Genomic DNA, 21,436 nt, shown 5'->3' on the forward strand with positions numbered 1-21,436 from the left:
TCATTCGAAGAGCATTTTTGGCTAATTCGAAAAGCATTGTTAGCTAATTTGAAGAGCATTTTTGGCTAATTCGAAGAGCATTTTTGGCTAATTCGAAGAGCATTTTTGGCTAATTCGAAGAGCATTTTTGTCAAATTCGAAGAGTATTTTTGTCCAATTCGAATTACACTTTTGTCATATTCGAACAACATTTTTATACAATTCGAATAACATTTTAGTCATATTCGAACAACATATTTTGTCAAATTTGAACTACATTTTTGTCAAATTCTAAATTTTTCTTTGTAAAATTCGAACAACATTTTTTGTTAAATTCGAACAATTTTTTTTTGTCAAATTCGACTAACATTTTTGTCAAATTCGAACAACATTTTTGTCAAATTCGAACAACATTTTTGTCAAATTCAAACAACATTTTTTGTCAAATTCGAACAACATTTGTCCATTTCGAACAACATTTTTGTCGAATTCGTACAACATTCTGACAAATTCGAAGTTTTTTTTGTCAAATTCGAACAACATTTTTGTCAAATTCGAACGACATTTTTGTCAAATTCGAACAACATTTTTGTCAAATTCGAACAACATTTTTTGTCAAATTCAAACATTTTTTTGTCAATTTGGAACAACATTTTTTGTCAAATTCGAACAACATTTTTGTCAAATTCGAACAACATTTTTGTCAAATTCGAACAACATTTTTTGTCAAATTCAAACAACATTTTTTGTCAAATTCGAACAACATTTTTGTCAAATTCGAACAACATTTTTGTCAAATTCGAACAACATTTTTTGTCAAATTCGAACAACATTATTTGTCAAATTTGTCAAATTTTTTGAACAACATTTTTGTTAAATTCGAGCAACATTTTTTGTAAAATGCGAACAACATTTATGTCATAATCGAACGACATTTTTGTCAAATTCGAACAACACTTTTGTCAAATTCAAACAAAATTTTTTGTCAAATTCAAACAACATTTTTTGTCAAATTCGAACAACATTTTTGTCAAATTCGAACAACATTATTTGTCAAATTCGAATCGAACAACATTATTCGTCAAATTCGAATCGAACAACATTTTTTGTCAAATTTGAACAACATTTTTTTCAAATTCGAACAACAATTTTGTCAAATTCGAATAACATTTTTCTCAAAATCGAACAACATTTATTGTCAAATTCGAACATATTTGTCAAATTCCAACAACATGTTTATGTCAATTTGGAACAACATTTTTTGTCAAATTCGAACAACATTTTTTTGTCAAATTCCAACATTTTTTTGTCAAATTCCAACATTTTTTGTCAAATTCGAACATTGTTTTGTCAAAATTTTTTTTATCAAATTCGAACAACATTTGTTGTCAAATTCGAACAACATTTTTCTTAATTACGAACAACATTTTTGGTAAATTCGAACAGCATTTTTGTCAAATTCGAACAACATTTCTGACAAATTTGAACAACATTTTCGTGACATTCAAACAACATTTTTGTTAAATTCAAACAACATTTTATGTTAAATTTGAACAAATTTTTTGTCAAATGCGAACAATTTTTTTTTAATTCGAACAACATTTTTTGTCAATTTCGAACAACATTTTTTGTCAATTTCGAACATTTTTTGTCAAATTCAAAGAACATTATTTATAAAGCATTTTTAAAGAATTCAAAGAGCGTTATTCAAAGAGCATTTTTGTCAATTTAAAAGAGCATTAATCGAAGAGCATTTTTGGCAAATTCAAAGAGCATTATTCAAAAGGCATTTTATCAAATTTAAAGAGCATTTTTGTCAATCAGCATTAATCGAAGAGCATTTTTGTCAAATTCAAGGAGCATTATTCAAAAAGCATTTTAGTCAAATTCAAAGAACATTATTCAAAGAGAATTTTTGTCAAATTCAAAGAGCATTAATCAAAATGCATTTTTGTCAAGTTCAAAGATCATTAACCTTTTGTCTGTGCTCTGGGGTCAATATGACCCCAGGCCACTTTGAGTGGCTGCCATTTTTTTAGTTTTCATCCGATTCTCCTAATTTTTGGTAGTTTGGTAAAACTCGCCGAGATCTGTCTCCTAGGTGCAAATTCGCTTGAAAAATCTTGAAAATATTCGCTACAGTTTACTTTTTTCAAAAAACTTACGTTGTCTGTGCTCTGGGGTCAAATTGACCCCAAATTGAAATTGCTATAACTTTTTTAATGTTTGGCCGATTTTAGATTTTTGGGGCTGTTTCGAAAGATAATTTAATCATCTTTCAAACCGTTACCAAAGATTGACTATAGGTGGGCGGGTACATCGCGGGGAGGGATTTTCGTAAAAAAGGGTACAAAAACAGTGATTTTTCATGCTTGTTTTACTTATATTTGAAAATCCTACCCATTTTGAACTACACCTTTTCAAAAAGGTTATGCAGGAAGGCGTGTGCTTTCACATGAGGCATTGATTAGTTTAGAGCTTGGTCGCTAGGTGGCGGTATATTTGAATTCATTATTTTAGACTACTATAGTAATTCCGATATATGGAATTTTCCTCGTTGTAAATATTCTTATCGCACAAATTTGAAATTTGTAAAGATGACGTCTTTAACAATGTTTGTCTGGTGGGAATGGACTGTCATTTGACGGAATAAATAATTAAGAAATTTACAATTAGGCGGCGCTAGTGTACTTGCAATATTCTTGCATATATGAAATATTAATTTAGCTCGAGATCCCTCATACCTACACCCAAAATGTATTCGGCAACATTGTTCAGGATGTCCAGGACTACAAAGCGGTGCTCAATATAATGAGCACTTCTTCCAAGATGCAGCGCTAGCGAGCTGTTATATTTGAGTATATTGTTCCATGTGAGATCTGATGTATTTTGGTTTGAAAGCATTTTTGGCAAACATGAATGTTGTGGTAGAGCTCATCAAAAGTTTTCTTTGTATTCAACCTGCTCCAGCGATACTGCAAATAATAGAATGTGTTCACAGAATATGTTTTAGGTCATCCAAGAAAACCCTGGAATTAAGGCTTTTGGTTCTACATGCGTAACCAAAGATCAGCTAATTTACCGCCTATTTATAAAATTCCCAATTATTACTTCCGTCACAAGACAGTCCATTCCCACTGGAAGACCTTTGTTCAAGACGCCATTTTAACAAATTTTAAATTTGTGCGATTTACACTGAGGAGAATTCTATATATCGGAATATCTTGAGTAGTCTAAAATAATGAATTCAAATATATCACCACCTGGCGACCAAGTTCTAAACTTATCAACGCCTCATGCCGAAGCACACGCCTTCCTGCATAATCTTTTTAAAAAAAGGTGCAGTTCAAAATGGGTAGGATTTTCGGATATAAGTAAAATAATCATGAAAAATCACTGTTTTTGTACCCGTGTTCACTAAAACCCCTCCCCGCGATGTACCCGCCCACCAACAGTCAATCTTTGGTTACGATCTGAAAGATGATTAAATTATCTTTCGAAACAGTCCCAAAAATCCAAAATCGGCCAAACAATAAAAAAGTTATAGCAATTTCAATTTGGGGTCAATTTGACCCCAGAGCACAGACAACGTAAGTTTTTTTGAGCACAGACAGAAGGTTAATCAAAGATCAATTTTGTCAAATTCGAAGAGCATTTTTGTCAAATTTGTAAAATTTAAGCAGATTCGGTCAATTTGGATAGCAGTTTGGCTAATTTGAAGAGCACTTATGGCTTATTTGGAGAGCGGAGATTTGATTCATCTGGAGAAAGCATTTGTTGAGCAGTTTTGGCTCATTTGCAAATAAATTTCGGAAAGCATTTTTGCCCAATTTGGAAAGCGATTTTTGGATAATCGGTTTTGGTAAATTTAGAAAGCAGTATCGACTAATTTGGAGAGCAATTTTGAATAATTTGGAGCGAATTCGGATTCACCAGAATTGCTTTTATGATTATCCAAAAATTTCTCTCGAAATCAGCTAATTCTGCTATTAAAATTATCTTTACTGCATATTCCTCAAATTATCAAAACATGCTCTAAAAATTACAAAAAAAAACTGCTTTCTTCAATTGAACCAAAACTCTAGATTACTTTGATAATAGGTCGTATGTGCTTTGAGAATAGGTCGTATGGTCGTATGTGGTTGTACGCGCTCTCTTTTCCTAATAGATAGGCTAGTTATGCATTTTTTGATACTTTTTCACATTAGCACACTAGTTAAAGCTCATGTCTTGAGATATCTGTCAATAAATCCGAAGTAAACTTTCGTCTAGTGTTGTGTAATAATCAAAAGAGAAAGGATTCAAAGAGGACATACGATCTATTCTCAAAGCACTCTAGAGTTTTGGTTCAATTGAAGATAGCAGTTTTTTGCCTTTCTCGTACAACTAAGTTGTACCGAAAGGCTATCATTTCACTCCGAAAACGAACTTTTATAGAAGCCTCTGAGACCCATAGTATTATATACCAATCGACTCAGCTCGACGAGCTGAGCACATGTCTGTCTGTCCGTGTGTATGTATGTGTGTGTGTATGTGTGTGCACAGAAGCTATAAAAAAGATTAGACAACTTTTCGTACAGTAATCTTTAACCGATTTTCTCGCAACAAGTTTCATTCGACAGGGGACAAAGGCTTGTTGATCACTATTGAACGATCGGTCATTGCGTTTAAAAGTTATGAAGAAAATGGTACATCGGACCATATAAACCCCATATAAGGTTGGTGTCTTAACTAAATGCGAGAAAGGCACCACCAACGCTAGGTGGATTAATCTGGGTTTTTTCTGTAATTTTGAGAGCAGATTATGATATATTTATGAGGAGCAGTTAAGATAATTTTAAGAGCAGAATTAGCTGATTTCGAGAGAAATTTTTGGATAATCATAAAACCAATGTTGGTGAATTTGGAAATTAGTTTCCACTAATTTGAAGAGCAGTTTTGGGTAATTTAGAAGCACTTTGACACATATGTATGGAGAGTAGTTTTGGCTTATTTGGAGGGAATTTGGAAAGCACTTATGGCAATGGCATATTTGGAAAGAGAATTTAATGAGCAGTTTCGACTAATTTCGAAAGAGAATTCGGTAAGCAATTTGCAGAGCTGATTTTGCTAATTCGGGGAACATGTTTGGGTAATTGTTCCGACTAATTCGGAGAGCATTTTTGACTATAGGTACTGGGAAGCATTTTTTAAAACCTAGTTTAGTCAATTTGGACAGAGAATTGAGGAAGCAGTTTTGGACAATTTAGAGAGAGAACTTAGAGCGCAATTTTAGTTAATTTCGAAAGCATTTTTTCGCTGATTTGGAGAGAATTTTTGGCTAGTTTAAAGAAAAAATTCGGAGATCAGTTTTGGCGTATTTGGAGAATAATTTTGGCCAAGCAAATTTTGGAAGCATTTTTCGCTAATTAGGAGCGCACGTTTAGCATATTTCTAAAAAAAATGACTAATTTGGAAAAAAAATTCTGAGAGCATTTTTGTATGATTTTAATAGGAATTTTTGGCTAACATGGACAGCAATTTCTGCGAATTTGAAGAACAGCTTTTATTCAATTTTGAAAGCAGATTTGGATAATTTAAGGAATAATTAAGATAACTTTAAGAGTAGATTTTAGGAATAGTAAAGATAATTTTTAGACTGATTTCGACAGAAAAATTTGGATAATCATAAAAACAGTTTTGGTAAAGTAGGAAAGAAGTCAAGATTATGTAAAGAGCAGTTTTGAATAATCATACTCAGTTTAGGATTCAAGGCTTGCGCTTGTGTATGTGTTGTATGTGTATCGAAAACTACCTAAGATGTAAAGGAACAAAATGTGATGTTAGTAAAGAATCAATTTGCGACAATTTTATATTCGAAAGATAACTGTTTTAAATTCTGAGTCCTGAGACATATTAAAAAAATTAGAATTGTTTTTTTGGGTAACGTAGAGTAAACTATGTCACACTTTACGGTTCGAATTGACGACTGTCTTCAACATTCACTTGATATCCCTGGTTCGATAACAAGATGGCCTTGTTGGATAAATTACAATTCTCCAACAAGTCAAACTGTCAAAAGTGCGTGATTTAGCTTAAGGAAATGTATCAATATATGACACACGTAACCGCAACACTACATCCATGAGCAATGTATTCCACATTTTATTAGTTGCCATCTAAGAGCAATACAAACTTTCGTGAAATGGTTCAGCTGCGCAAAATGTTTCTCATCTGGTCTCGGTTTCAAATGCTGACGCACCAGAATCGAACTGAGTTTTTGATATAATTATGAATCACGATACTCGTCCAAGTCATAGCCCTAGAAAAGTCAAATTGGTGTCACGACTACAAACATTCTCGATTTCCATAAATTAAAGAGTTCGAATCTTGGTTATAAGAACAATATAATAAATCAAATTTACTATACAAGGCAACACTAATGAGAATGATTTATCCTAGCCGACTGACATTCCGTCTAGAGTACATGCAACTACAGTTAGCGAAGGTCCAATAAGAAAGCCTCTCGCCAACTGGACTGACACGAGTTAAAATTAAAACCAGTTACATTCATTCAACCAAACTCCAGTCCATCGTTCCAAGTCACTCTTCGCCACACCGAAAATCCACCTAGGCATGCACTTAATTCAGGTGAAACTGCATTATTCTGCTTATTTTGTTGTTATCGTAGTTGCTGTTGTTGTCGTTTTCGTAATGTTTATGTTGGTTTGGCCTCGTACAGCGTTTCGCCTCTATCTTCTTCTGTTCGCTGGCGAACGCCAAAGTATTGGTTGGATCTTCATGCTCCGTGCGAGTCACTCACATTCACGGCCTACTACACTATCAAAACATCACTCGCAAGTTGGGTGGTGAACGGCGATGTTGTCATTCATGGCCTGCCTCGCATGCGCGCGCTCTCTGCCATCCATCCACTAACACGGGCCAATTGGGGCGAAGGGGGCTTTTTTCTGTATGTTTTTGTGTGCCCGCTGCTGGTGAGCGCCCTCTACCTCGCAAAGCAAAGAACACGGGCACAAAAGAGACTGTGGCAAGCAGGCAATGAGGGAAAAACACGATATGTGAGCTGAGCAAGCAGCAGAAGCACGGCACAGCGAAGCAAACAGGCAAACGACGACTACGGCTGCATACTCTGGCTTTTTTCCGATAAATGGAAGTATTTTCAGCCATATTTGATTTACGCAATGGTGGCTCGCTCGCTGGGGCATTATTGGCAAAATTGGCTGCAATTGGCACTTTCATGGATCGAAAATTGCATTATTGACACTCACACATCTAAACGGCAAGGCCGGAGAAGGGTTCGTCTAGTAAGTAGACTGACGGAGCTGCAATAACAACAGATGGCACTACTGTGACTTAAACCGCCACCACTTTGCTGACCAGTTTATGGATCTTTTTGAATGGTAAAATATCACTTTTGCACCTAATTTGTAACCGAAATTCTAGCGAAAAAACTTGCAACGTATCACACACGAACTGAACCACTCCCGACGACGACAAGACACGGTCTATCCCCGTACGCGTTTCTCGGTGCAAAGTAAAGTGGAAACTCGCTCTCACTCAGCTAACAGGCACTGCTGCGATGGACGACGACTCGACTCGCTGCTGTAGCACAGGCAGTTTAGGTATACGAACCAGAGCCAGAGCCAAACTCGATTCAGCAGCGCTTGACGTTAGCCATGGGACAAGCGGCGAAGTGGCGCGGCAGCTTCGAATACGGCCATGGAGAAACGCGGACGGAGGACGACTACGAACAGAATCATACAATCAGAAATGCCAGAACTTTTAATCTCTCCTTTCAGTTGAGCCTTATCAAAAATGAAAATAATGTGTGTGCTGAATAATCAAAACTAGCAGTTGAACATTTGCACAAATAGTTAACAAAGACTCATTTATCCAATTGTAATAACAAATACAACGTGTGGAAATTGCTTGAATGAAATAATATCGAATAACGTTTCATCCCTTTAATATTTAAATCATCAAATCGTTTGGCATACAGAAACGTGTCGTTCAATATGGCATCACTGGAAGCAGCGAACGAGGCAGAAACCTTGCTGGGCCTTCTGCTGTTGTTGATGCTGCTTCTGCCGTTGCCTTGCCACTCTCATTTGCTCCGAAGGAACGGGCAGGCTAAGCCACTACCGCTGATGCTGATGATGATGGTAATGGTTAACATTCGCATTCACATTTCGCTCGAAATTGGATTGGGGCCGGACCCTCCAAGGCAACCCCATACCAACCGCCAGACCGAACGATCTTTTTCCACATTTCTTTTGCTGTCTGAATCTTTCTTCGAGTCAGAAACTCCGGCTCTGCATTGACTAATTTTCGTCGAGATTGCTCATACGCCTGCTTCGATTGATTGCAAAGTTTCTCTCTGCGTTGCTCACTCTGATTCGCCCAAGAATTTCAATCACCTTTCGTCAAAGTGAACAAAAAACACGACCCATGGATGGGATGGGGCCTTATCCGTGCGTATGCATAGTAAACATCTCCCCCGAAAAAAGAAAACAATGTTTCTGATAACCAGTGACGTCCCATTCAAGGTGGGGGCATCCTTCTTCCGATCGGATTTTTTCTTTTCGTTTGTATTGTGCACATATCTCCTCCTCTTCCGCACTCACACTTCACTCCATCTCACTCTAGTCTCTCAAGCTTTAGCCTTCTTTGATTACACCGCCAGTCTTCTCACTTTTGATTAACACCCAACTCGAATCAATCAGAATACTTGATTCGAATGATCCCCCCTTTTTGCCCAGCGCCATAAGAAAATTTTCAAATTCAACTCACTTCACAAAAGCGGAAAATGGCGACCGCCGACGTCGACTACGCTACACTACAGTTGTCTTTTCACGCCGTTGTCAGCAGCAATCGAATGCGTCCACTCTGAGCCGTTTTCACTTGGATTGTACGCGAGACGACGAGCTGCCAAGCTGCAGAGGCTACATGGCCAAGCAAATATCGCTCTGGTGAGTTACCAGCAACTATAATACTGACTGACTGGTTGTAGATCGGAGCGCGCATCTGCTGCTGCTTGCCTCCTTCTGAGTCCATCACGGAGAGTTCCATGTCATGCTCTTCCACCCAGCATTGAAGCAGTGGAAGAGCTCTTTGCTTCACATACATCATTGATGTTAGCATACCGAGCATACACTACATAACTACAACTGTATAGCGATGTATAGGAGTGGGTGATCGACTCGAGCCCGGTCTAGTTGGATGGCGATGCCGCTAGAATAGGGTCGTCTAGCGGAATTATGTTTGCTCGCTCATACATAAATTTGCGTCCGGAAATTAATGAACTTCATTACAAATGATAGAATAGTCACCATTAAATTATTGGAATGCCTTGATTTGAGTAAGAGAACTTTCTCAAAGGTTCTAATTCCAAAATATGCGTTTAAAAATCGTGTAAAAACAATCCGCGCAAAAAAAATCGCGGAAGACCGAATACATATGTACACTGTTGAAAGAGCAATATTGTTTTGCTCAATGAATGATAGAATGTCCAATCAGATATTGTCGATTATATACATCACCATCGATTCAAGTATTTTTTATTAGTGAGAAATGTCATGAATGTTAAGGAATCTTGGGGTAATCTACGGAACACGTAGTAGCACGGAGGATCAACTACGAAGATTAGTCTGTTGTGGTCTGGAAGGGAGGTGTTCGTAAGAGTAGAGGTGCTCTTCGTAAAGGGGAATGCCAAGCCCCGAAACAAGGGCAAGACTCTCCAGCCCCAGATGTTATATTTAGAGCAATGTACCCTTGGACAAAAATATAGTCCTACTCAAGCGTTATGAGTACATCTAAAAATATGAAGTAAATTTTTCTTCTGAAAAAAGTTATGAACAAATTAGTCAAATGACATGCAGATGACATTTTACAAGCCTGGTAGAGATTAAGAAATTAGACAATGCAGCTCCGGTTTTAAACAAAACTTCCATAAAACAATTCTTTGAATTCGTATCAAGAAACAAATAATACAAAATCTATATGTTTGCTTAAGCTCCGTTGATTTGCCAGTCAGAATCCTGAGATTTTTTTTTTGGGAATTTTACAGAATAACTTAAAATTTAGAAAAACGGTATATATTTCCAATTTTTTTATCGTTTTTTTTTTTTATTTGGCCGTATTTGAATTGCAGCCAAAATCTCTGAGACTATCTGCGAAAACTTCTTCGAGAATTCCAGTAGAAATACATTATTATTGTGGGCAGATTCATCCCAGAAATTGCTGTGGATAATCCTCTTGGAATTCTCCTGGAAATTTTCTTGGAATGTTTACAAAAATCCAACTACTCTCGGATCGTGCTGCAGAAGTCGCTCTTTAATTGTACAAAAGCTCCCCTGGGAATGTATTCGGAAATTCTTTTGGGAATTTTGATGTAAGTTCAAGGAAATTCTTCAAAAACAACCTGTAGAAAATCTTCAGACCCTACTTGCGGAAATGTCTTCATGAGTTCCTGCGGAAATCGCTTTAGAAATTCTTGCAGAAATTGAATAAATTCCGCAAATATTCCTCCAATTTTTTTTTTATAGCTTTTCGGATTTTAAATGCTGCAAAAATCCTTTTTAGGGTGTGGAAATTTATGTAGGGTATCTGTTCCGTTATTAATAACATGCTCCTATATCAATAACATTCGCAAAACAGGCTATTTAGACTCAATTTGTGTCGTGTTTTGTTGTTTTCCGACGTGCTCACTGCTGAAAAAATTCACAAAAATGAGAAACAAAATATATAGCGCACCAATTCTTTGTTTTCGAATGGTATTGATTTGGGTACATGGTATGAATTCAAGGAGCTTTTCCCCTACGAGGAATTTTAACAAGTATTGTGAGAAATTACTCTACGAGGTTTCTTCGTTTTTTGATGATAATCCTGTAAAAATACCATCGGAATTATTCAAAAAATATCGTGAAAAACCTTAAAAAATAGCTTTTGAGAATCATCTTTTTATTTTCAACGACTTTTTGCGGAAGCACTTATCAAAATGAAGCATCTGCATAAAATCCAAATGAAAGAACATTTTTATTACTATGTCTGAAACTTGATTATGCATATGTACAACATGTGATAGATTTAGTTCGGAAAAGGTATTGGAGGGTAACCGCCCCTTCGGTGGTGTTTGATCCCACGACCCCAGTTCGCATGACAGGTGCTTTCCCTACAAAGCTACGAAGGACCTCCGTCGTCCACCGCAGCTTAGCGGGTACTGATGAAACCAAGGTCCTTCGTAGCTTAGCAGGGAAAGTCCTGTCATGCGAACTGCGGTCGTGGGATCAAACCCCACCGAAGGGGCGGTTACCCTCCAGTACCTTTTCCGAACTAAATCTATCACATGTTGTACTCCCTCCATAAGTGCTTACGTTATTAGTGTACGACTCCTAAGGGTTTGGACATATCCAACAACATTTGCCATTGAAAATGAAGCCCATCAAAAAAGACTAAAAACTAATTTTCAAATAAACGTCCTTAGATCTAGCATTTTATTTATTAAATTTTCACCTAAATCTAAATCCGCGCGAAACCCTAAAATCGTTATGTAAATCCGCGCCAAAACCGCTAAAATCGCGAAATCCGCGTAGTGGTAACAACCCTGCATATCCATATCGTAAATAATGCGCATGACTTCTAAGGGGCTGTATGGACAGTGGACACCATGAGTTTCTATTGGCTATGTATCGAACCCAGTTGTCTTGGTAGACCAATTTGTCTGAACTCCAGAACTTAGAACTGGAGAACTTAGAACATCCGATTTGGACATATATAGATCGTAAATCATGCACATGGCCTCTAAGGACCTGTATGGGCACCATGGGTTTCTATTGGTTTCGTTCCAAGCCAACCTGGTGATCAAGGCTCTGAAATCCAGAATGGTTTGGATAATCTAGATTCTAGAATATGTGTAGAAATATTGTCTGCATTCATTATTCGTCATCTCTGAAATAGTATTGAGTACATTTTTGAGAAAAAACAGCAATACAGTCAAACCGAATCGAATCATGGAGGCAAATTATGCCATTAAAAAATATTTCTGGGTTACTGTGATGGTACCTATAAACAGTTTCCAAAGATATTATATTCCACTTCTCGATACTTTCATGAGTCGACGGTTCCTTCAATATCGACTCATGGAGGTTTGACTATACAATCGTTCATGTGCGATATTCGTGTGCAATTTTCGTTCATATAAAAGTGGCTAACTTCCTCCGACGATTACAGGATCTAGGTGTGGCCGATCAACAATCTTAGGTCAGAATGGGAAAATTTATGAGCTGATGATTATTTTGAGTATATAAACATGTGAATTTGACTCAGAAATGCCTGATATATTGCTAAGTCAAATCCGGGTAAATATCCCGAGCAGAGGAAAATAGCTCAATAATATCAAATCTTGATAAGATAGCAAAATGAGATATGGACATGATTGATATAAGAGATAAAAGATCAGGCGACAATATCAAAATTTTGCACTAAAATATCATGAGGAAATCATATTATGTTATTTGTAAGAAGTGATCAATATCAAGTGCTATTGGTTTGTTCTTATCCATAGCACATTTTGATATTTAAATGATATTTCGGTGCAAATTTTTGATATTGTTGCTTGTTCTTTTATCTCTTATATCAATCAAGTCCATATCATGTTTTGTTATGCTGTTCATGGCTTCTGCCCGGGATGACCCACACACCGTAAAGTGCAAGTTTTTTTTGGAGTCCTTCAGGAACGTCGTACTAAGTTTAGGTCAACGCCCAGCAACAAAGTTTTCCACGAAATAGGAAAAGTCAAGAAGTTTCAGACCTTCACATTATTTCAAACTCCCCTTTCTAATCACTCGTCCATTTCAAGCGATTACTTAAAACCGATCAGTTGTGTTTCTAGGTATCGGAAGGTGTTCATAGAAAACTACGCTTCAAAAAACAGTTGTCATTGAAGGTTAAGTTTGGTATAATAAATCCAAAAAGTTTTATTGGAAGAAAAAATCTGACAAAACGATCGGTTTTGTGATATAAGTAACACGAACATAAGACGAACAGGCAAAGGGTGAACGAAGGAGTAACAAGTAAAATAGCTATTTTAATGTGGCATGTGGTTTGGGTGTTTTTTTTTTCTTCCTTCTTTCTGGGTTGACCGGGAAGTGCGGGGTTAGAGATCACCGAGGGAGGCAGGACTACATTCCCGACCCGCTAAACCGTTTCCATTGCCACCAAGCCCATAGTCCCTTCGGTACAACCAGAAAATAATGCTTCAAAGGGGGGCCAGTGCACAACGCACCCTCGAGGTTAGCTGCGTGTCCTTGCAGCACCGAACATCGTAACTCGCCTTTTTAGAAGAACACCATGGTATCGTGCCAGCGCGTTGCCGGCTTTCCAGGTGGCCTTACCACGCCCTATGTCCTCGGAAGGTGGGCAGGGTCGACTTCGCGCCTGCTTCCCTCTGCACGACTGGTATCAAGAATGATGATGCCGCGTGCACCCCAAATTGACCTTTCTGCGATAGGGCCTATTCGCCAGCACACAGAGGGACTTGCCGACGCAGTGCCTACGCCTGCCCCAGCCTTGACGAGGACCCCTTTCCGTCCTCGGGCTCGGAACCCGCTCGGTTGACCGACGCCGCGAAAGCGACGATACCATGTTGTTCTTCGCACGGCCACTTGTACGGTAAAAGGATCGAGTTCGACCACAGAGCATGACCACCGGTATGACCCATGAAGCCGACTCCGATCCCTTGGACCACCTCTTATTTGCGCCTGAACTAGCCATCCTTGAGTCCACGCGTCACCTTCTATGTAGCTCCGAGACGATTTGGGCGATAGCCGATAAAACGGCGTTCCAGCCAACTTCATCTTTATACATCCTCCGAACTAGGTTGTCCGGGGTAGTGTCCAGACCACATGAGGCAAGCATGTGGTCACGCATTGCGCGAAAACGTGAGCACACGAACAACACGTGTTCCGCCGTTTCCTCTAAACCTGCGCACACCAAACACTCGGGCGAGGCCGAGCAAGCCAGCTGCGTTACCTGCATTTTGATTTTGCAGCACGCTTAAACGCCGAGCACATCGAACCCCCCATGGGGTGCTTGCTGTTCACAGCTTTGCTGGAACAAATCAAACAATTGGGAGGGTTCGTGCAGCATTGTGCCTTATGTCCCTCTAATCCGCAGCGTCGGCAGAGCTTGCTTCTGTTAGGGCCTTTGCAGTCCCATTGCTTGTGCCCCGGTTCCAGGCACTTGAAGCAAACTTCGGGTTGCTCGTATATGCGCACAGGGCATACCGACCATCCCACTTTTGACGCTCCCTAACTTGACTACCTTGAAGGCGTCCGCTGCAGATAGCCGAACCAATGCTACCTGCGTCCCTGCCGGACCTTTCCGTAGCCGAACGGCTGCGGTGGGCGTCTCCACTTCACACTGTCGCCGCAGTGCCGTGACGAGCTCTTCGACTTCGGTGATCTCGTCCAGGTCTTTAACCCTTAGATTCACCTCCGTCGTGAGTGCCCTCACCTTGACCGTCTCGCCTAGGACTTCCTCCGCCAACTTCTTGTAGGCGGCGCCCTTTTGCGAGACGCCCCGCTTCAGCCCGAGGATCATCTCGCCCATCCGGGTACGTCTTATTCGACGTACGTCGGCGCCGAGTTCACCGAGCTTGACGTCACTCCTCATCGCCTTCAAGACGTCCGAGTACTTAGCCTCGTCCGCCGTGATGACTAGGGCGCATCGCCCCTGGAGTGATTGGCGCCTACCCTAGACTTCCTGCTACCTTCATTCGCCTGGGCCTTCTTTTCGGCCCTTGACGTCTTCGGTTTCCTCTTGTTCTTGACCAGGGTCCAGGAGGCGTCATCCCCCTCTATTTCCCTGGTCTGGTGCGGCTGAGAACTTTCAGCCTGCCGTAACCCCTTGCCACCGTCTTTCCTGAGTGGACGGACCTTTCCAGGTCCTTCCTCCCCCGGTTTTGGAGGTACCTGGCCGGGGTTCAGCTTCCCAGCCCCACTACCCTTGTTCGGGGTAGTAACCCTCCGCGTTTTGGAGCGGCCCCAGGGAGCTCATCCCTGGAGACTGTCTCCTGTTTTTGTGTCTGCTCCGTTGGAACAGTCACCCGCGACGTACCCGCAAATACTTGAGCCTCAGTCTGGGTACACTTTGGTACCACCGTCTTCGCTGGCACGCCTTCAGTCGATTCGACCTTGCCCGAGTCCGCGAATCCTTGGGCCTCAGTCTGGGTAGACCTCGATTCCACCGATTTCACGGGTTTACACTTGGCCGTCCCGACCGCCCTCTCCAGCTTGGCGTCCAGCATCGACTTTCGAAGTTTCTGCAAGCTCCTCTTGAGGTCCTTGCTGATATTATGCTTTGATGACGCAAAGTCGATGATGGCGTCCAGCTGTTCCGTCGCCACCTCGAAGGCCGAAAGCCCATCGCGTTTGCATCGCCTCCACAAGCCATGGGCCGTCAATAACCTTTACCGGCGTTTTTCTAGCCGAGAGGAAGGTTGAGTGACCCACGCTGGCGCTGCGCACTGAGCTGCCGACTATTGCCTCTGGCCTCCTAGGCGGAGACCTGAACAACCCACCTCTTGCGAAGGGGTTGTCGCCTACACTACTACCACTAATTGAAGAATTGACTTGGTTTTCCATTTTGGTCCCACGAGTTGCTCGGGAAAAGAGGTCCACCACGCCAGAGCCCAGCATGACGCGGTAAGGGACAATTACTGTGGAGGGTGCCCATGTACCCCACAGGCTCCGTTAAAGGCCTAGCTCATTATTTCACCCCCTGGCCATGCATCCCCTCGGCACGGGTCGCTTAACGCCTTGGGATTAGGGGTTAGGGACGATGGTCCCGGTCTAACTCGCAGTGGCCATGGGGAGGGGTCGTCAAGCCCTTGGACAAAGTCCCTGCTGCCCCCATTGGTTTGGGTGTGCTTGGCTCTTAATCGATAGGGATAACGATCTTCCCTGCCGGACGCGTGTGTCCCATTCGATCGAATCGACAACTGAAAATTGGGTTTCTCGTTTTTTGCAGCGGAGCGATTATTGAGAGAGCCTTTGCCGGCTTAGAGATCAGTTGGCTGAGTAAAACGAGTACGATTGTTACTGTTGGTTGATTTTAGGAATCTGATAGGCTTGAGAGTCTTTCTCGGGTTAACCGGGCTTGTAATACAGTGCTGACATCCTTGTTAATCGCAAGGTTGGCGCATGAGTCAGTGCCGGACAAAAGGCTCGCTTGACAATACATTATTTTATCAAATGATAAAACTGGTAGTCAGAATAGATTATACGTCCGTTAGAGTGATTTAAATTTAGACTTTTTCGCTCCTCTATGCTCAAACGATGACATTTGCTGTTTTATTATTATCCTCCTAAATTTTTAGCGGATTTGGATGTAACTAGATTGAACAGTTTTGGGTTTGTTAGTAAATTATGTATAGCCAAAAGTCCAAAATATATTCAGATGTTCAAAATACATCATTTACTCTATGTTTAGATTCTAAACACTTGAACTGACATCGATGCGAAGTGTTTCGACCACCCCATGCAACGGCTGTCATCCACGAACAGCTCGCCTGAAGCCAAAAACATGGTGCTGCAACATGGTGCTGGATGTAAACATTGCCGGTTAAGCAATAAACACACGAAGTCAGAACAGTCGGATGCGTAAGCGGCATGTGTTGCATTGTTAAATTATATTCAACGAGATGTATTGCATTTTAGCGTGATTTTCGACGTTAATTATTGGCACTTTGATGTTGCATGAAGAAGAAGAAGCAGAAAGATGATATTTAAACATTTTCGCACGGGAAAACATACGAGGATATTTTTGAAACTCTTCTCTGAAATTCTAGAGACAATTTAATTAAAAACGGTAAATAGTACGGGGTTGGACTTTTCTTATACTGTGTGTTTAGAATGATATCACTAAATAAAAATTGGAATTGAAATATTGTGTTTATTGTGCAGTAGAAAACAAGACAAACCCCGTACTGCTTACCGTTTTTAATTAAATTGCTTCTAGAAGTTTAAAGACGTGTTTCAAAAATTTCTTCGTATGTTTTCGTGGGCGAATATTTTTGAATATCATCTTTTAGCTTCTTCTTCTTCATGCAACATCAAAGCGCCAATCGCCAATGCTCTCGCGGCGGTATGGACGGAGCTTAAATTGGGAAAGGCAACACGGCTTCAAGAACTACATCTCATTTCAGGGGGGTGGTTTCGACCTGTTTCATATTGTCCTATTTCAGATGGCATTGAGTTACATGTACATCACAAATTGGTTAATGAAGCATACTGTTTGTGCGCCAAGTCATCATGCTTTTCTTTACCATCATTTTCAGAAATCGTGAAGAGCAATAAATTAAAATGCGTTGACACTTTAGAAACTCAGGGGACCAGATTCCAGATTCTTCAAGTACGCGATTTTTCTAAATTGATTCTGAAGAGAGACTCTAAAATCCTACCCAATGTTCGAAGAACTCTATGAAAAAAAGGAATCAACCGTGATTTCCCATGGTGTCTCAATTTTTGTAATATGCTCAGATATGAGCAAACGAAGGAACAAGAACTTCCGGATCGCGAAATGGTAAACACGTTTTGAATCGAAAAAATAGCTAATGTACACAGGACTAGATAGCGACCATTTCGAATGAGCAGCCTGGAATAGTGGGAGTCACTAAAAAGCAGAGCTGGCAGCAACAGCAAGTTGGAAAGAGAAAGAGCTTCTCTATCGCTCAATCGAGTGGACAGAGCTGATAACAACCGTTGCGAGTTTTAATGCGTTTGATCCGGATGATAACTCTCTCGGAGAGCAAAATTAGTAAAGTGTCATTCCCCAAAACGCAATAATATTCCACGATTTTCGCAGCAACAATTAAAGGAAAATTGTCAAAAAATTTGGAAACAAAAACCAAGTTCTAAACACAATTGCGCTTCCCGACAATCCAGGCTACCAGCGTCAGCAAGTGTAGTTCCAAACATCGTTAACCATGCGTATCCATCGAACTAAGTGAACTAAGCAAACAATCAGTAAAGTGACTTAAACGCTGTGAATCGACAAACCTAATAGTGAAATAGCATAATAGTTTTTATGTGCGTGATTCCAGCGAGGTATCCAACAGGTGACTGCTGTCACCATCTGCGGTTTCATTAGCGTACTGGTGAACACCAAATGTTTTTTTTTCTGACCTAAACACTACGGAAATTGCATGGCCTTCACAAGCGGAGTTGGCCCGGGGGAATTCAAATTCAAAGCTGTCACCACTTTGTTACTAGAAGGGAAAGCTGGAAGCAATTTCAGTCCAATTCATCATATGACAAAGTGTTGAAGGTCTCGCCGGACCTATTGAACTTCTGGCAAAAGTGAAGCGCAATGCACTCGATATGACTTACGAACAAGAAAAGTTACTTAGGTAGAAAAGTTACTGAAGATGACAAAACTTCTCGATGGCACGGAGGACACAACCACAGATAAAATCATCGGAAGAATGTGCCAGAACGCAGAATAGAAAGGTTCGGTCTGAAGAGCTACGATCAGAATAGCGAACATCCTGACCTACAGAGTGGTTGGAGTACGGAGCAGCCGCCAAACAGAAAGCGTCATAGAGTCATCATGAGTATCGGGCGCATCGTCGCGGAAGAAGATATATATCGATAATGAACCGACGCACATGCATCAGCGTCAGCTACCAACGTGGTACCTGAGCGCGTAGTCGCAAAGTGTGGTGTCACGATCGGTTGCGGAGGAGCTCAGAATAAACACGATCTGTTTTCCTTGTTCCGAAGGTTAGTGAATGCCTATGCTGAGGTAAAAGTGCCGTGACGGGTCCTAACCGCCATAATCACGTCCGATACGATTGCGGTCCAAACCTTACTTGTATATATATAGAGATTTTAACGCCTGTGCTGTTGACTGAGGCAGTCGCATCACGAATACTAGGGACCATATCCTAATAGAAGCATCTGCAAGGCTAAATGTAGTTCAGCTGAGAAATATTCGTGTACCGACCTTCAGATCAGATGATCAATAGACGATGTAAATTTCTGTAGCACCGAATAGACGAATGACCGTATAGAAAGTCGAAGAAAGATGCACTTCCAGGGATCACCAGGAGGTTTGCGTCAACGTTGAGTGTTGCCCCCATGGAACCACAAGGCGGATCAGTTCAGCTGATTCAGATTCTTTGGTAAATTATGCCGAAAGGTAAATGATATCCACTGGGAATCCTATGCTGGGATAACACATACAAGGTCGTAACGGCTAAGACCAAAAGCACAACCATTGAAATATTCTGGCTAGGATAGTAGAACGATTGTTCCTTATGCACGATTTGTCGATTTGGCCAACTACACCGTACGAAGCTGTCGATGTAGTGCCACTAGTTATCAATGGTGGACTTATCGTTTTTACTTATATAAGCTGAAATTGGGCAAAGCTCAGGGAACCATTCCCTTAAACAAGCGATTCTGGCTGCAGCGAACATGTTTGGGAGTTGCCTACAACCGTTTGCCGTGCTAGTGACTTATCAAGTACATAATCGGTTTCCGAAAGGGCAAATCCACCATCGATGCAATTCAAGCTGTCACGGAAACAGCTAAAGAAACGCATGGATTGAACAGGTTTGTTATCCGGAATTGAGCAATCATAAAATTAGTCGTAAACATGCGTTCAACAGTAGGTAATAGTTTGGATGCTATAGCTGCTTTACTCATTTACACCGGTTAAGGGACTCAATGGTGAGCAACAATGCGTCTCCATAAATCTTTTTATATTGCGGATAATATTTGTATAGCGAATCAAAAACTTTTAATGTTTAAAAAATTGTATTTTTTTAATAAAACCATGTTTTTGTTTGCATGTCCGCGCAATTATTCAAAAACAGATAGACAGCTGAGCTGTTGTTTTTTTTCATCTATTCACAAAGAAAAGTAATAAGTCTGACAAAATTATTTTATTTGATTAAAACATTTTTAATGACTTTTGTCACACTTTCTTCTCTTTATTTTGAGAATGCCAAGAATTATGTCTGTAAATGAAACAAAAAATATTAACCCTATTATTTTATTTTATTTTATTAAACCCTATTATTTTATTTTTCCTTTGCTCTACAAACCTCTCTACCTCACACAAATATTAACTCGCATCACATGTCATTGAGCTCTCCAACCCACCCACCACGAGCGCGAACAGAAACTCGTCACTCAGCGCAATCGATTTCTCCCATCCACCTTATGTTGCTTCTGACTATCTTATGAGTTTTTCCCCCATTCCACTTCATTCTTTAGCAAATTGGTTCGAACTAACACACTGTCACACAACGAAGAGGGAGATTATGAGCGTGAGTAACCAAGTTCTACGTACACCCACCATCCGCGGTTCAGTCGGATCGGTAGTATTCGATTCAGTGCTCGCCGAACGCAGTTGTTGTTTCCAACACAGTACAGAATCGAGCCAACCACACAAGGTTTCATTCCCGGGTTGAGTGTTTTTTTTTTTGCTTTAGTTATTCGATCCGCTTCCCTATGGCAATAATTTACTTGTCCCTTTTTGTGATTCAACTTGGTTGTTTCGCTTTTTTCACTGTGCTGGCCCGGAATCGATTTTATTTGGCGAAAGGCGGCTAGCAACTGTTACTACTCTTCCGAGAAAATTATTTCGTTTCGTTTCGCAGAAGACTGACTGAACCGAACAAAAGGGAAAATTGGTCATCATTGCCACGGCAGCGAACAGCGAATCAAATAGACTGGAACTTGTTGTCCGATAAGGGAAACCGCAAAATGAAGCGAAAATTCAGATCAACGTTTGCTAAACTTTTGAGTTTAAAAGGGATGAAGGCCTTTGGTTGTTTTTTTTTGCAATATCAAAACGCTTGACTTATTTTGAAATAAATTGTGCATGCAACTTACACCGCCGAGCTCCTTGATGGTGGTTTCGATCTCGTTCGCAAGCTGGTACCGCTGGATGTCCAAGTAGAACCGGTGATGTATCAAGGGTCTCGGGCCTTTCACGAGTTTCACTTTATCTGGAACAGAACGAAATTGAAAAAACGTCAGTATTTGCAAAGTGCCACGTTCACATGCGTTCATATGATTCATTAAGAAAGCAATCAACATTGTTGTTTTGCTACTAGCTTTCGATGTAGGTAACTTTCGATCCGAGTCGGTAAGTCTCGCTGCTATCAGTTTGAAGTGTTCTCTCGCGCGGGGGCTACTTAGCTCTCTTTATTAAATGGCACTACGGCACTCACACCGCGAGGTAAACTCGCTAATAAAAAGCACTATCAAGCTCGTGAGCCTATCTGTAGCGGACAAGTAGGCCATGCGCTTCGTTCATTTTTTATTCCCTCGCTTTTCGAAAACGATAACAAAAACAAACAACACTGGGCGATTGTGTGCTTGCCTGTGAGAATGTATAAGTGTGAAAAAAAAAAACAAAAATGAGCATATTCAAGAAAGCATGAATA

At 40.4% G+C, this 21,436-nt stretch overlaps 1 protein-coding gene across 1 annotated transcript in view; it reads right to left on the reverse strand.

The window, feature by feature from the left end:
* The window catches only part of LOC134226481 (protein chiffon-like), a 60,063-nt gene that overhangs the window by 26,925 nt on the left and 11,702 nt on the right, over nt 1–21,436 (reverse strand). Inside the window, exon 3 of the mRNA XM_062707289.1 lies at nt 20,880–20,995. Within this exon, the coding sequence (XP_062563273.1) occupies nt 20,880–20,995 (116 nt within the window). The remainder of the gene's footprint in view (nt 1–20,879; nt 20,996–21,436) is intronic.

The sequence above is a fragment of the Armigeres subalbatus genome, chromosome 3 (assembly GCF_024139115.2).
Source record: "Armigeres subalbatus isolate Guangzhou_Male chromosome 3, GZ_Asu_2, whole genome shotgun sequence".
In the NCBI taxonomy this organism is placed as follows: domain Eukaryota; kingdom Metazoa; phylum Arthropoda; class Insecta; order Diptera; family Culicidae; genus Armigeres; species Armigeres subalbatus.